Genomic DNA, 17,246 nt, shown 5'->3' on the forward strand with positions numbered 1-17,246 from the left:
TTTAATCTCGAAACTTCCCTAGCCCATCCTCCTGTCGGCTGGGGTATAAGCAAAACGATCCAAAGTATGATTGGTAGGGCTTCTCTCGGCCGAGTCGGACGTTAACCCAGTTCCATTTGCCATGGTCATACCCATCCCGGCGCCGGTGCCGATGCCGATGCCGGTGCCGGTGACTAGGCCCATGCTCTGTTAGCCATTTACATTCCCATTCCCATTCTTCTGGAGGGGCCCAACGGCAACGCCAGCCCAGGCGATGTGACATCGTTCCAAGCGGCGGCCTCTCTAATGCAGCAGCAGCAGCAGCCTTAGAAATGCCTCAGACATGGCAATCATGGGTACTGTCCGCTGTCGGCTGTCCAGTGCCTGTTCCCAGCTCCAGTACCCAGTCCCCAGACCCAAATACCCTGGCATTAGGCACCGTCGCGTCGTTGTCGCTGTCGTCGTCGTCAGTGGCTGCAATTTTAATTTATTTTCATTGCCTGTCCCTCTCGTTCACTGGTTGATTTTTTGTTGCAGTTTCAGCACACTACGGACACCTCCGTCCCATCCCACAGAGTGCCCGGGTGCTGGGTGTTGGGTGCCGGGTGCCGGGTGCCTGCTCTTGCGGGGCTTCGCCTCCTTCAGCGCCTTCGGGCAGGTTGGCCTTTGTGTGGTCACCCGAACGTCACTCCGATCTGATCACTGGCGGCAGGCTGCTCCCGGCTTTAGGCCCCAGGCCTTAGCTTCAGCTTCAGCTTCAGCTTCGATTTATGTGCCGGAGAATGTGCCATAAATCTAAGCGAATGACAAACAATTCGGAGTCATTCATCGCCACCGCATGGCCTGGCCTGGCATGGCTTGGCATGGCAGCTGTTTGAATGAAATGCGTTTCTGAACATCGACTTGACGGCACAGCTTGGCTGCGGTTTTGCACCACTCAAAAAAAGATATTCACTCAGTAGAAGACAGTCATACTCTTGCGGGAGACACTCATATGTCTTAATATTTATTTCTCTAATTAATTTCTATGCAAGTTTCCATAGAATGTATGTCCCACCCGATCTCGGATCCCTCTCCTCCCTGACGCTTGTAGGACGTTAAATGTAAAAATGGAAAGTGAAAGCGAATATTGTTATAAAATCAAGGGTACTGGTACTGTACATCTCTCCACATAATTTACTTGTTGGCAACTGGAGATTTATGTTTAAGCGGAGTGAAAGATTTATGAGCGTACAATTTTCGTAAATTGCAATAAATCTTTTGGTAAAATTATGAAAAGGTAAAATGGGATTTATATAATTTATTTATAAGTTATATTTGATCAAAAAAAACTGTGTTGTTTATGGCAAACGAGGCTCTCGTTCCCCTTTGTAGAATGCTGGAGCCCAGATCCAGATCCAGATAAAACCGAATCCAATTAATTAGCTAAATCTCGGAAATTTCGCAGACTCATTGGCAGGCCCGCACTCCTCCGAGGAACACCCTGAGTGTACCCTGCAGCCGTTGAGTGTGCGAATTTTTAGAAAGGCCACCGGCCACCGCTCGACTGCAAATAAAGATATGCCAGAAAACGGACCGCACATGGGCTTAGAATGGAATAGAAAATAAACAAGCGAACCGAACGAGATATCGCATTAATTAAAACCCGTTTAAGAGCGGCGAGAGGCCGAACCCAGAAGTGAATTCACAGACACAGTTCCCATACCGAAAGACGCAAATGGCAGACAATCTATTGAGCCGCGAGAGAAGGCAAGCTAAGTATAAGATAATACCATAGGTAATATATGAAAAACCATAGCCATATAATGCCATAATAGATCGATGGACCGACGGCAGACAATTGCGAATAAATCACTTGGAATTAAGTCATAATCATGTTGATGTTAGAGGAAGTCACTTCCCTGCTGTTGGCTGGGATGTTGATTGATGCTCTCGCGGCAATTCAGATTCAGATTCCGATTTTTCCCGGCAAGTCGCGGGCAAGTTCGTTTCCTGAGTCTTTCGTTTGTCGAGTGGCGCAACGGCAACCCACTAATTAAATGAGTCCGCAGCCACAGTCCACATATTTATTCGATTTTCTTCGCCTGCGACTGTCACAAATAAACAATAACAGTGTTGAAAAAAATTTAAAAAAAAAGCACCAGCGCGCAGTGCAAAAAATGCAAATGGCGGCCGAGAAAATGCAGCCATGTGCAACGTGCGACGAACGACGTGCGACGTGCAACGCGGCAGGGAAGCAACCCGAAAACAAAATTTCCGCAATTTTCCAGCTGCCTGGCAAACAGCAAGACCGCAAAGCCGCGGCGGCGTCAGCAAGTTTTCCAAAGAAAAACTGCAAGTTACATAATGAAATGGATGCGCGAAAAATGTGCAATGCCTCTGCCACAGCGTGGCCCCGGTGCCGTGCCCCAGGCAGATGCAACTGCAACACGGCACACAAAAAGAAGCCGAAACTTGCCAAACTCCCAAGGCGGAGTCGATGGCTTCCCCTCTCCTACTTCTCTCTCCCTGCCTCTCTCTCTCACTGCCGCTGTCGTCACTCGAGTCGGGGGGCCGATGGGGTCGCAGTCAAACAAACAAACAAACAAACAAACAAATCAAATCAAATCAAATCTCCAATTGAACTTGTTTGTTCGGATCGGATCGGATCGGATTGGTTACGATACGTATCATATGGCCAGAAAAGTATGCCAAAAAACTGAACAACACAGCCGCCTTGTGTCGTGACCAAATTGGGATATTTACACAGCAGCCACCAGCCAACAGGCCCACAAGAAATTCACTTTCAAATGTCTTTTAGCCTTTTTAAATCTTAAGACATTTTCTGGTTTCTTGTTAATATTTATATGGATTTTTTTGGCTTGAGGGTATTTTGAATTTCAGATTTTGTTTGCTACCAACTAAAGGCACGCCATTCCAATGGCCTTTTGACTGTGTTATGGCGTCAGGAGGGGGCTACAAATTCTTGAGGATAATATATATCATATATATAATATAAGAATAAACAAATTTAAAGATAGAAAATAAAAGACACAGTGAAAAGCCATTTGCTGGGTTTGGCCATGTTTCTTCTCCATCGAATCAATCGAAGGCGTTCAAATACGTTTTCTTAAGATTTTCACAATATTCGCTGTATTTTATTTAAATGCAAAAACCATTAAAGTCGTGGCACTATAACACTTCGGTGGGGTGTACTACTCCCCCATGCCGAGGTCGTAAAAGTCCAAAACATAAGAGTACATAAACATAGGTCGAAGGCAATTAAAATCGATGACCTCCATCGCCAGGGCAGCGATTTTTTTGTGAACTTTTAGGGGTATGATGATATGATGGTATGATGGTATGCCATTTTTGTAGATTATCTTTTTTGTGGCTTTCGTTTTGGGGCGATCGCGTGTGGCGATTAAATTAGCTTACAAAGAAAACGTTTATCGTTATAAATTGTTTTCCGAAAGGGTAAACATCGTTATGAGCGTAACAGTAAATTGGTGGCAAATGGCTAATTAAAATGGCCTTCATGCAACAGCACCGTTAGACCGTTTAGCTGTCTGTCAGCGGGGTTATATAAGACGTTTTTAGCCCAACCTTCGAGCTCCCCGAACTAATGACAGCCCAAGGAAAGAGCTGGAATTCTGACAATTTACAGTAGCGACAGATCTTTGGGGAGGTTGCGGAATCTGTCCGACTCCCCTCTCTATTTGTCTCTCACAGAGTGGCTTAGCAGCAAGGGGTCTCTCTCTCTCTCTCTCTCTCTCTCTAGTACCCTTTATGTGTCTGATCTCTGGAAAAAAAAGCACAGAAAATCAAGCTTACCCTATAAACGCCATCCACCAGTTTTGTAACTTCTTCGGCCTCCATTGTGGCTGGTCTCCAATGCCGGTTCGGTTCCTATCGATCAATGAACGAGACGCGAAGTGCTTGTGGCAGTGGCAGTGTGGCTCCAAGTAGCTAAATAACTCGGCTACTGATGGATCGAACCGAAGGTGGCGGCAACAACAAAAAAAAACAACAAAACAACAAAAAAAACAAAGGCCCGAAAATCACTTGCAGCTTGAATTCACTTTCAACTGCAGCGCCCGAATGGTAGGAGCCACGGATTCCGATTCGGATTCGGATTCGAATTCGGGTTCAGACTCAGTTTCGGACACGGGCTGCACTCGATTTTCACTTTCTAAATGTGGCACAGACGGAGCAGCGGCGGAGTCGACCCAAAAGTGGAAAGACGTTGAACCGGGCCAACTCAAACTCAAACTCGAATTTGGAGTAAACTTGTAACTTTGACTTTCGTTGCAGAATCTTGGAAATCTCGTTTCTGCCGCAGACTGGCGGGTACTGTCGTGACTTTCTTTTTGGCGGGTAGACCCAAAGCTCGGATCGAGACCACGTAACGCCGCGCACCAGGTAAATGAAATGCCAGCACGCCGAGAGCGGGCCAACCGATTGAGCTGCTTGCAGTCGGCTTTCTGTCTCTGCTTCTGCTTTTGCTTCTGGCCAACTGTTGACTTCTGGAGCGGGTTTCCGGCGAGGTCTTCGAGTCGTGTTTCTTGGCCGCTTTTATGCGATGATGTTTGCACGGCCTGTTATCACCAATTTCCACCGGTGTTACACGTGATTCGGTTATTTGTGGATCTGAAAAGAGAGAATCAGAATGGTTACTTTACTTTATTGACGTGCAAAGCAACAGCTCAGAGAAATACCCCAATATTCGAGGGGTGCTGTTGCCCTTGGCAGCACACCCATTGTTTGGTCGATATTCGCTGGGGATTTTCTCGCTTAACTTGCGACTTTCCTGAACTGCACCAGAAATGAGTAAGCTGGACGATTTGTTGGCCAAGAAGAAGACGGTGGTGCCCGTCCTGGACCTGAGCCGCAGCAACATCCAGACGAGTGAGGAGTTCAAGCGGCTGTTCGAGAAGGTGCCCGACTACAAGATGCGTCCCGTGAAGGTGCGCGCCGAGGAGATCAAGCTCCGGGACAAGGACTACGCCTTCAAGATGCCCAAGAAGGAGATGCGCAAGCTGCTCAAGTCGAATGGGGAGCGGGAGCCGCTCTACAGCTACGCGGATCCCGTGCCCACCGAAATGAAGGACGTGGTGCTCATGGAGCTCTGCGCCGTGCCCATCGACTGGAAGATGCTCACCACGCTGCGGCCCAAGAACAAGCAAGAGGAGGAGTACTTCAGCCGCATGGTGGAGATGGGCAAGCTGGAGCTCAAGACCGAGGCCCGTGACCGCCGCGAGTTCGCTCTGAACAACTGCGTGAAGAAGATCAAGAACAAGTCGGGCATCGTGGAGACCCGCCTGATGACCTGCGAGTCCTGCGGCGAGGAAATGTGCTGCGGTCAGTTCCAGACTCTCTTGGGGCTGCTCCCAAACTCCCTCCCTCCCTCTTTCTGGGCAATGATTACATCTGCATCCCCTCTCTGTTTCCAGGCAAGTCCTGTGGCGACTTCAACTACGATCTGTACATCAGAGTGGAGGCCAGGGTCGTGAAGCCGAAGCCCGTGCCCATGACCACGAACAAGACCAAATTGAATGGCCGCAAGAAGTCCTCGGTGGCTGGCACCAAAATCAAGGTCAAGAAGTCCTCCACCAACAAAGGAGCTTGAGGAAAACGATAGATCAATTTAGCTGAGTATTCTTTTCGCATTCACTTGCCCCTTGTAACCATTAAAAAGTCCTCAAATCTTGTACAAGTCTCTTCTTAGCCATGTTTCTATGGCCATCAGTAGGTATATCTCTGAAAGTATGTTAACCCAAGCCAATTACCATAAACCCTACGCTCGGACAGGTCTCCGAAAATGTGCCGCGCAAGAGAGTAGAAATTTTTGAAGATATTTTCCCCAACAAGCAGCGGCGACACTCGACTCGAGTGGCTCTGGCCCAGACCGACAACGACCAGAAATGGCTAAAATATTTAAATTGCCGCCGAGCAGCAGAGGCAGCGGCAGAGGCAGCGGCAGAGGCAGCGGCAGCGGCAGCACAGGCAAATGGCCATTAAGACAAAGTAAACAGGCTAACAGGGGTTCTGTGTTCGTCCGGTGGTCCCCCACTTGGACTGGCCAGGTCGATGCGTTGGCGACATCGCTCCAGTGGCAGTCAGGAGGCAGGAGGCAGGCAGCCAGCCCACGAATCGCTCCGGGACTTGTGCAACAATTTGTGCAAGTCGAGAATTCAATGGAGTGGCTCCAAGTGGCTCCGAGTGGCCGCCTGGCGTCTGTGGCGTCCGTGCACAACTTTTGATTACTAATGAGCCGAATCGCTGTAGAGCGGCTGTCAGTCGCGGTGTAGAGCTCTGATTTATGCGGTTTATTTATGGAAATATCTATTCGCGTAGAAATTGAAAATTTACTTTGAATATCAAGTTTACGAGCATATGGATGGATGGAGCATATGGCAAGACGCAGCCGTAGAGCGAAATTTCGATTGGAATCTCAATTTGATTTTAGATTTTTCGTGCAACAAAATATGCAAACAACTGAAGTTGTTTCAAGTTCTTTCCTTAGTAGAAAGTAGAAGACACTCGAAGCGAATCCATAAGAAAGGATCCGATTCGATTGCTAGGATTCCCAGGAGCATATGCAAAGATTCCACTGGATGGAACTCTGGACCTACGTGTATTTATTACCAAAGTCGTGGAATAATTTACAATAATGTACGATAATTCAGTCATCAAGCAATGAGTGTTCTACAAGCCAGTCCACAATGTTTTGAATGTTGCTGCTTTCTGAAGATGGTGGGAGAGAATATACTCCTAACAGGCAGTGCGATATATCTCATTGGATGAAATGAAATTTATCCTCAGATCAATAAAGAAGGTTCCCCTTTCCCTCGAATCGCATTATATGAACGATATGCACCTTTTAAAGCTATTATGAATATCACATAGTCATATCGTTTGTGTGTAGTTATGTTTAGATTATGATATTCCATTGCATTCGGTTTGGCTAGGCTAAATTGTGTTGAGTTAAGCAATGTTGGCCGACATCAGCAGATGTTAGCCTTGTTCTTAATAGACAAGCGATGTTTTTGCATAGATTTTCCACAGCAGAGGCGCAATTAAAGTGCCGTCCACTCACGTAGACGTGTGTAGACGTGGGGGTCCACACTGAGATATGATATCGGGTTTCGGACCTGACCGCAGCAGTGACGTTGCTAACCTTGGTAGCCGGTGGAACCTCAGGAATGCAGCAGCAGCACCAGCAGCAGCAGCAGCAGCTGCAGGTTCGTTGCCCAAGTCTTTTGATTCTAAGCGAGGCTATGAGGCGAGGCTCTGAGGCTGTGAGGCTGTGATTCGGGGCGTGGCTATGCCAGCCATCACGTAGCCAAAGAAACCTATCCACACAAATTGATAGAAACAGTAGGCAGGCGGTAGGCGCAACTTTCTTTCTTTTTTCCACTCTCACTTGGACGGGGGCTTATCTGGAGTGTGTTTATCTTGCATCTGCTTAAATATTGAGATGCGACATCGACCATGATTTCGTAAGATTTGAATGCGTTCGTTTCGTCTTTCGTCTGTCCGGGTATCATTTCATTTAGTTTCCATTCAGCTCTGTTTATGTTGGAAATTTCTTTTGGAAGACGCGTGTGCCTACGTAATCGTTGTGGCACGTCTCTGCCCCTCCCCGGCCCGCCCCGCCCCTCCCTTTCCCGCCAGGTGAAAGACCCTACAGATCCGAAAGTCGCTTGGGGGCAGACAGTGCTGACATATTGGTTGTGGATCGTGGCTCCGCGCGGGTTCAATGGTAGCTGGCGCTGGCACTGGTAGCTGGCACTGGCACTGCCATAGAATTCCAGTTGAATGGTGTGACACTCTCGATTCCACAATTAAATTGGTAAAAGTCAACAATCTGGGCAGATCTGAGAGCGGAGACGGAGATCGGAGACCGGAGTGAGTGGCAGATCTGAGGCCAACAATAGATGGAAAACAAAGCGGGGAAGGAAGCGGGGACTGTTTTCGAGGGGAGTCATTATTTTGATATTTTTTCATATTGAAAAGATCTGCAAACGTTTCTTGGGAGGGGTTTCCAAAAGAGCTACAGAAGCATGTCTCTCCGTGTCCCTCACTATTGCCCTCTCTGTTTACCATTTACAATATCTTTCTCTCTCTCTCTCTCTCCCTCTCTGGTAATCCCCCAATTACTTTATTATCAACAATGCCCCATCGATTCATCCTCCATGGCCCATCCATCTATGGCGCATCCTCCCTTTTGGTGAATTGGTTTCGATCTTTTGGCGAAACTTTCGCCGAATGGCAGAGCAGAGACGAGCAGTCAACGACCATTTTCCTGCCACTCGAGATACATGCAAATAATCGGGTAAACAGCTTTTGCCAGCAGAGCAGAGCAGCATGTCCAACACCAGTTAAAGCTACATCTGTAAGATGGAGATGGAGATGGAGATGGAGCTGAAGATGGGCTGAAGATGGAGCTACAGATGGGGGAGAGGGAAGGAAGAGCCAAAGCCAGAGCCAAAGCCAGAGCTAGTACTATTATCAAATGCTCATCATTAACATTGGCTGCCTGCTGCTGTGGCGGCTGCAATCTCGACGTGACGATCAAATTGCAGCACATGTGAGTACACGTGTGCCGTGTGCCGTGTGTTCGAGTGTGCTGTGTGGGGCTGTTGTTGTGAAAATGAAATTAAACTAAATACCAAAGACAATGGAGCGGAGAGGAGATACAGATACACGTACACATGTACGTCTTGTTTGTACTTGTAGTCGTATAGTCGTATCTTCGCGCTAAATTGCCGCCAGATACATTTTCAAATGAGTCTTAGACACAGCACAAAACACAATAACATTGTTGATATCCCCTGGATCCCCTGCCACCAACATCCAACATCCGAAGGGGTTTACCATGCAAATTGAGGGACGATGCCTGCCGCTGCTGCTGGTGCTGCTTCTGCTGCTCGTTCACTCAAATTGGCAGTGAAAGTAAAAGTTTAAGCTATTTCTCTCCCTCTCCCTCTCTGTGTCTGTCTCTGTCTCTGTCTGTATCTCTGGGCTGTCGAACCTTAGCAAAGTCGAACGCACAAGTAATGCTGACGACTGACGACTGACTGACAGATGGACTGACAGACATCTCGACCGAGATCCGAGATCCGAGATCTCCGACATCCGACATGCCATATGCATGCCATAAAAAGATAAACCCCATAGCGGGAAGAGAGCCACATATTTGTGCCCTGAACCGAGGGTCTCGTAAGCCATGGCCTGGCCTCAGGTTCGTTCAATTGATTTTCCTTGCCATACCACACTTTTCCCCAATGGGAAAAAAGCCGCTGATGGGCGGCAGATCTCCACAGTGCTGTTCCATTAACCCACTGTCGCTTCTCTCGAAGAACTGCTGCCCATCGGACACACCCAGCCACTCCCACTCTCCCCCCCCCCGCTCTCTCCCAGGCACAGTTGGTCGTGACGAGCCATGGGCATGGGCATCGGCATCGGCATCGGCATCTCCTGTTTATAGAAGCAGCTCTACCCATCATAAATTAGGTGTAGATGGCATCTAAAAGCATCGCCGACTGCCGACTGACGCTGCACGAACGTTTCTCTGGGAGCGTTAATGGCAGTGTCTTCTGACTCGGGATCGCCTCTATGAACAGGAGCTGCGGATTCCGTTTGGATTGGTTGGGGGGCAGTGGGAGTGCCCCAAGAAATGGTGAACACAGTGGAAAATTCTTGGGATAATCTTCTGTTCTGTTCTGTTCTGTTCTTCACAATAAAAGAACATGGACATTCTTTCTAAGGAATTTCAAGCCCAAGGGAAACTCATTAACGGCAAAGATGTTATATATTAAGTTATATATTCAATATTATGTATGTTGCATTAAAATACGAGATTCCATTACAATCATTCCATCAATTCATCAAGAAATGCATACTTTTCTGTTGTCTGTTGGCTGTATCCGTTTCCTGAATAGGCATGGAGATATTAAAGATATTTCAAGCACCAAAATTAAGTTGGGTATTTCCAAAAATCTTCAGTTACTTCCCATCAGAGAGTTGATTGACTCAGTGGCACTTGTCAGTGGGGGGGATACTCGTGGTACTCGTGTATCGGTAGCCGAAACCCAAAGCTCATTTGTCCGCCCCCACACCAATCATTCATTCCATCCACATGGAAGATACGCAGAGATACAAAGATACACCTGGTAGAATCGAGTGAGATACGGACATGGAGAAGTTGAAGAAATATCAAAGTAAAAACAAATTGCTGAGCGACTGCGTCAGGCGCAAGGAATGCGACCTTGAGCTGTCGTCGTCGTCGTCGGCGTCGGCCGCTTGTTCAGATGTCGTGACCAGGCCCGGGCCCAGGCCCAGGCCCAGACCCAGACTCACAGATACGAGGCGTAGCAGCACAAGTACAGAGAGCACGAAAGAAATATCTGCCAGGCAGAGGCATAAATACGGCCAGAGAGATCAGAACCGAACAGCCCGCTTGGTACAGAGAAAACGAGACGCAGAAAATAGCGCAGTTTCGCGTACAATAAAACACGTTTGACGAACGGTTTGATGGTGAAGATGAAGATTGAATATCTGTCAGATACACACACACACACACACACACACACACACACACACATGGCACACACAGAAGACGGCGCTCACTTTTATTTTCAGCATTGCAACCACAGGAACGGCAACAGCAACAACAACAACAACAGCCACTGAGACCTCAACCACAAAAGCAAATGCCATAACAAGCCAAAATAACAAAGATCAAACTCCAGCTGAATGAGAACAAAGCAGCGCAAGTATCTCAGCAAGTATCTGCCACCAAGTTGCCAGGTTGCCGGTTGCCAAGTTGCAATATAAAATGTATCTGGCTGTGGCTGTGGCTGTGGCTCTGTCTGTCTTTCTGTCTGTTTTCCACTCGTTGAGTAAGTTTATTCATTCCATTAGAAACTTTCGAGGTCCGCCTTAGACTCGCGACAGAAACTCCACAGCCCCAGAGACCCCCCTGCCTGCGATCCGAAGGTATTTGTGGTTCGCTCATTACTTGAATAAACACGAGTATCAACAGATTGCAGCACTAAATATATTATATATTATTCTGTATAGTCCCCCAGCGAGTATTTACAGCAGCATAATGAATCCCAAAAATAAATGTGTACACATTTTTCGCTTGTCAAAGCGATTTACGAGTATTTGATTTTGCCAAGCAGATATATTCTCATATTTCACGTATGTGACAGGCAAAGTTCATGGAAGTCAAGGCTTCAATCGAGCAGCTAAAGATTCAACTGAATATGATTTTGCTAGAGGAGTAGACACCCATCGAATACCCATTACATGGTGAATATACAACCCAACCTACTACGGGTACGTTCTGAAGGAACTACCATCTCCTCCCGCCCTTTCACTCGAAACTTTCCCGATGGAAAAGTTGCCGCCCTGCTGCCGATGCCGATGCTGATTCTTTCAGCGTCTCTAAAGACCCAATGTTCTGTCGCTTGTTAATCGCTTGGGGAAAAAGCGGCCACAGTTATAAACTTCGGACCATGAAATCGCATTAGATGGCAAGTCAACGAACTTCGGCTCGAGACCCGCTTCGAGGTTTATTTATGCAGTCGGAGGCCCAATTAGTTTCTCGAAAATGTCTGAGAACTATTCGATTTTGGCATTCGAGACAAATGCCCGCGCGGCACCGCTGATTTTGTAATTCGAAATATTTCTTGTAATTCTTTGGCGCATTCTTGAAGATCTGACACAGTTTTGATTCGTTTGGAACCTGTTTTCAATTTGTGCTAGAACTTCGTTTCGCATCTGTATCTGTATCTGTATATGTTTTTCGATTTTGCATTCCATTCCTCTAGAAACGAAAACCAGTTACAGAATTAATTATTTTAAAACAAAATTTGCATTTCTTATTCAGTAAATTTCTCCCTTCCCCAAGCGATTGTCAATCAGTCATTTCCTTTTTGGGTGGGGAGGAACACAACACCAGACAATCAGCGTTTCATAGCTTCAGATTTCTATAAGAGTTCAACGGTTCCGAACGGAGTTCACGTTTGGGGTTTGTCCAAGAGATTTGCATAGATTATCGCGTGGAGAGATGGCCATAGAAATATCAAACAAGAGAATTGTTATCAGATCATTTATCCAACACGATCGTTTCATAAGAATCGCGAGTTCAAATATTATGAAGTTCAAACTTCAGGAGACAAAGAAACACTGAGATTACTTAAGAAAATGTTCCAATCATCATCTGAACATATCGTTGGGGGAAATTTTGCTTAAAAACAATCTAAACTATCATAAAACCGATCTGAAGCTAGCCTTCCTTTTCTTTTCCTTGGCAAACATTTTCTTTGCTCTACCAGCTTTTACCAGTAGTGCTCTTGTTTCTCCCCTTTCCCCTAATAAAAGCGAACAAAAACTAGGTTTCTGTACCAAATGGACAAGACATTAAATCAAAACCATACGTACGTATAATTCCGACAGTCTCAACCCCAATTATGGCTCTGGTCATTACATTTCGGGGCTTGAATTAGTCGTAAAACAAAAGACTTAAGCAACGAACGCGAGGCGTAATTGCTGCTACGTGCTGAGCATTTAACATTTCGTTGATCGTTGATCCGAGGGAAGAACCAAACAACCAGACAACCAGACAACCACAAAAAAAGTGAAACAAACATGAGTAAAACAAATGTACAAATGGTCCGTACAAGTTTTTTGGGGATCGGCACGGCACTCGTTAAAATCACTCAATAAACTGGCGGAAATGACTTGCTCCGTACGATCCGCACACACTCACACACAGATAGAAGATCTGTCTGTGAGCTGCGAGATGGAAAGTACTTTCGGAACAAATGAAATTTCATAATTAGCCAGGGCCATCGAGGATGGGAAGGTGAAATGGCAGGTGAGACGTGAGACGTGAGACGTGGGGCTAAGCAAATCGAATCATCCAGAGGGCCAGAGGGAGAGCCGCCACAGATGGAGCTGTGAAGCTGTGAAGCTGTCCGTCCCGGCCATTTAATTAGCCATTTTCACACATTTCACTTTCAACGAGCTGCCGCCAAATTGTGAAAAGAAAAAAAAAAGATACACAGAGAGTAGAGTGTGGAGAGTAGAGAGCAGAGTGTTGGTTCGTGTGTGAGAGATCTCTTCAATGAAACGCAAAAAAGCCATTAGCCGGTCAAGTGCACAGATCGTCAGAGCGTAGGTTGGTGGACAAGACCGTCTCTGTCCGTGATGTTTGTGTCCGAGTATCTGTATCTGTATCTGCGTATCTTTGTGTCTTTGTATCTTGGCCGGCCATCCGCTTGCCGCTTCCTCTGTGCGTTGACAGAGCGGCGGTGGATGGCTTTCAAGTGGCCAATTTCTATTTTTTCTCCCGTCTACTTTTGAAATCTCTTCAGTTAATTGAAAATTTCCCATCGCATTGAACTTGAAAGAGCGTCTGCGCTGTGGCCATTGCCATAAATCTCTAGCCAAAATCCCAAATTTCCATTAGCCAAAGAGCCACGTTGATTGGCAGTCGATGGCCCGAACTTTGGATTTCTACCTGTGTAATTAGCATTTTTGATTTGTGCGCCGCTCCCTCCCAGCCTGCCCACACACATGCGAGCCTCTGCCTCGAATAAAAATAGAAACTGCGCAGATACTCGCCACAAGATACATACATGCGGTACGTAGTATCAGCCCATGCCCATCCAGCGCACGAGATGACAAATGGAACACGTTACAAACCTGCAAAAATGCCAATAAAAAACAGAAATTAATGATCATTGATCAATCATATTCATATCTCAAGAAAGTCACAAACAAATACGCAGTACTTATATATATAATCTCAATATATCAAATCTGTTCACGTATTTTAACATCTCATTTCGTATTAAATAGAACAAAAAACTTGGTGAATATAGGATACATTTTTGTGCATTTATTCGGCAACTTTTCTCATTATTATTCCCTTGAATAAGTGCGCAAAAATGCTATGAAATATTATATATTTTGTGGTAAAAGTATTCCCCACTTTCATGTCCAAAGTTTTTGTTGGTAATTATATTACGATAATAAGAAATATTTCTCATCTTTTAACTCGTCTCGTAACTCATCTCAAATACCCACCTAAAAGCCATCTCTTCTACCTTCTCATCCTAAAATATCTCCTAAAACCTATGCTAGAGAAAACATTTAATGAAGTATGACTTTTACTTTACGCCCATGCCAAAACTCGCAACGTTTTGACCAAGTGGTAGCCGTGAACAATGGGAGGAGACATGCAAAATGTTGGAGAGCCAACGACCAGAGTCAAAAGCAAATGGACCGTAATCAGCATTAACGGCTTCACGAGTCTGACCGTCCGACCGTCCGACCGTCCAGCTGGCCAACAAGATAGTTCAGGCCTGGCTCTGCTTATTGGCCGATTAATAAGACTGAAAGGCAATTAAATCCAGCCAAGTCTCAGATTAATGCATGCTAGTGGAATGGGCGGAATAAGTGGAGTCAGGGAGAGTGGGGGGAGTGGTGAAGGGGGGCCAAAATGGTGCACTAATCAGCTAATCAGCTAATGATAGTGTGCTATCTTTTGCTGTCCAATGGAGAGTGTAAAAGAAATAATAAGTCTGTGCCGATATGTACCTATCTTTGGCCAAATAATATTTCTAATTGATTCCGTTCAAATATTGGGGGTTCCTTCAGTTTTCTATTTCAGTACAACAATGGCAAATATGCTCTCAAAGTGAGCAATTTTGATTTTTTGAGCCCTGTCTCTGCGCTGTCTCTTCACCATCTCTCCTCTGCCCCAAGCCTCCGTAGACTATTCATTACATTATATTTCATTTCAATTCCATTTGGATCCAGATCTCGTTTGGCCCGGCACTTTGTTGTGCTCTCGGCTTTGTTGGTCATTAGGAAATTTGTTACAAATTGTATCTGTGGCGTGTGCAAAGGCTGGCTGCTGCCTGTCTGCCGGGCTGCCGTTTGCAACATTTGCCTTAATGCGATTTGCATTGAAAATTGGCACAAAAGTCGATTTTGTGCGGCGGGCTCTGGCGGGCCTGGGTGTGGACTCTCGGGTCGCCCATTGGGTCTGGACAGAAACAGAAACAGAAACCAAAAACCAAACTGAATGGAGCTCCCAGCTTAGCCGGGGATTGGGCTATTCACCTGCATACTGGACGGGACTTGTAGTGGACTCCAGTGCTCTCCAGTGGTCTCCAGTGCTCTCGTGTCTCGTGTCTGGCCGTCCCAGATAAATCGTTTCGCAGCCAAAGCCTTTTAGGTGTGAACTTTTTTTTCACTTTTGCTCTATGTACGAGTGTGTACTTTTCAGTCTGCCCCGCCGCTCGATTTGAATTGGTTTTGAGGTCAAAACTCGTTCCACTTTGCTGTGAAACTCAATGCAAAAATATATAACACAAAAAATGATAGTTCGAAAACGCAAGATACTATCCGACATGCGTGTTATTATTCGGCATGTTGGGCTGGCAGGAAAATTACACATAATATTTGCTATTCGATGAAGAAACCGCTGGAGATTGCATTTCCATAATCAAATTACGGCCACCGCCGATTGTCCACAGACATTTTGGCATTTTTTAATGAAAGCAGCTCCAGCTCCAGCCCCAGCTCCAGCCCCAGCTCCAGCCCCAGCTCCAGATTAGTTTTCTATAGAAATAGCCATAGACACGCCCACGAAGTGATTGGCAAAGTACTGCGCTGTCAGAGCAATTATGATTATTGGCCTGGCTGCTGCTGGCGATTATTGCCGCATTCTTTCCATACCACTACCATAGGTCTCTCGATTTCACAATTGAATCCGCGAAACGTGTTCTGCGCGGGCCACAAGGAGTCCAGAAGTGGCGCGGAATGAGGCAATAAATAAATATGAAAAATTAAAATCAAATTACACAGATCATTTGATTTCTGCTGGCAGATTTCTGGAGCTGCTCCACAAAGGATTATGGAATTATAGGTTTATTTTTGGCTAGGTGTCGATCTGCGGAATTTCTACATTTATTGGCATTTGAAAAGGGTAGGCAATTCAGGTAATTCAGAGTCTGAACGTGAAATCTTTCTAAGAAATAATTATACCATGAACATACATTTTATACATTTTGATTTGTAGTTTTGTGCCTTAGACTTCAGGAGTAGTGAGATGATCTTTTCCTAAGATCTATTCTGCAGAAATATACATATATTTAAACACCTTCCCGACTTCTTATGGGGATATTTTATTAGCTTCTTCAATGCAAACAGGTTCAACGGACAATTAACGAATTTCAATATCAAATTAATGTATTTTTCCCCAGCCATTGCTAAGTGTCATTAGATGGTTCGTGTTCGATTCCCTGCTTAGGTTTTCAATTTCAATTCAAGGCATAGCCATAGCCATAGCCGTAGAGTGCCTGAAGTCGCAGTGAAACAACTTTCAATGTGAATGCAACAGCAACAACAACAACAGCACCCAAAGGCAAACCCACATCTCGAGTGGGTGGGGGTGTGGGGGTACAGGTACAGGTACAGTCAAGTGGTAGTGACATATCGCTGCCTGATGGAAAAATGCGGTTAATGTGGTTAATGCCAATAGCTGTGGCTATGTCTGACGACTGGTGGCTGGTGGCTGCCTGCAGGCCGGACTGGACCTATGCACTTGTTCAATTTCCTAATTAAGTCAAAGGCTCACTGACAGATTCAGCTATGGGGGTTTTTATGGTCTTGTTGGGCTTTATGTGGCAATACATTGGGGAACATTGGGCATGAGTCCGCTCCGAGTGCAAGTGAAAGGTGACTGGAGGCAGTGCAGTGTAACCTTCAAGGGTGCCTGCCATTGGGAAAGAAATCTACACAAATAATAGTGGGGGGATGTTATCCCAAATAGCTGCATACATACATATATGGTAATATATTTTACATAAATCTGCATCGGCATTCAATTTTACCCCATTTTGTCGTTTAAAAAGAAAACAGCCCAAAAATTTCTCTTGTGTCCACTCTTTCTTGATCCATTCGACAGGAACACATGGGGCTGTCAGCTGACAATCAGATCAGTCCAAGTCGAAATTCGACAAACAATGCAGGGGAGATGGCAAGCGAGACAGCAGTTGTCATTTCGAAGAGGGGGAAAGCCGCAAAGAATGCAAAAGTGGCGATCGTTGGTTGCCAATTTTCGCTTGTCACGTGCCATTCGTCTTTCGATTCCATTTCTTTCAATTTCCCTAATGATTTCATTAGAAAAATGCACAGAAATATAGCTAAAGGCCCGCTGAGTATTCTCCTAAGACCCAATAAAGAAAGAGTCTACTTTC

At 45.8% G+C, this 17,246-nt stretch overlaps 2 protein-coding genes across 5 annotated transcripts in view; one reads left to right on the forward strand and one right to left on the reverse strand.

Annotated features, from left to right (window-relative positions):
• IRSp53 (Insulin receptor substrate 53 kDa) overlaps positions 1–17,246 on the reverse strand; it is a 31,570-nt gene that overhangs the window by 10,167 nt on the left and 4,157 nt on the right. For all 4 annotated transcript variants that reach the window (XR_004470062.1, XM_033383220.1, XM_001353902.4 and 1 more), the window contains exon 2: positions 3,793–4,608. Coding sequence is in view for 3 of the 4 variants with exons in the window: in XM_033383220.1 (XP_033239111.1) it covers positions 3,793–3,837 (45 nt within the window). In the remaining variant the exon portion in view is untranslated. The remainder of the gene's footprint in view (positions 1–3,792; positions 4,609–17,246) is intronic.
• On the forward strand, positions 4,666–5,671 carry LOC4812850 (uncharacterized). The gene is made up of 2 exons (XM_001353903.4): positions 4,666–5,319; positions 5,412–5,671. The coding sequence occupies exons 1-2, from the start codon at positions 4,785–4,787 to the stop codon at positions 5,585–5,587; spliced, it is 711 nt and encodes a 236-aa protein (XP_001353939.2). The 5' UTR covers positions 4,666–4,784; the 3' UTR covers positions 5,588–5,671.

Source organism: Drosophila pseudoobscura, chromosome X (genome assembly GCF_009870125.1).
Source record: "Drosophila pseudoobscura strain MV-25-SWS-2005 chromosome X, UCI_Dpse_MV25, whole genome shotgun sequence".
Taxonomy (NCBI): Eukaryota; Metazoa; Arthropoda; class Insecta; order Diptera; family Drosophilidae; genus Drosophila; species Drosophila pseudoobscura.

What these genes read in the sequence shown, in the direction of transcription:
- LOC4812850 (XM_001353903.4), top strand. Translation starts at nt 4,785, where the DNA reads ATGAGTAAGCTGGACGATTTGTTGGCCAAGAAGAAGACGGTGGTGCCC. An exon ending in CGGCGAGGAAATGTGCTGCG is followed by an intron (nt 5,320 to 5,411) that starts GTCAGTTCCAGA and finishes CTCTGTTTCCAG; the next exon opens with GCAAGTCCTGTGGCGACTTC.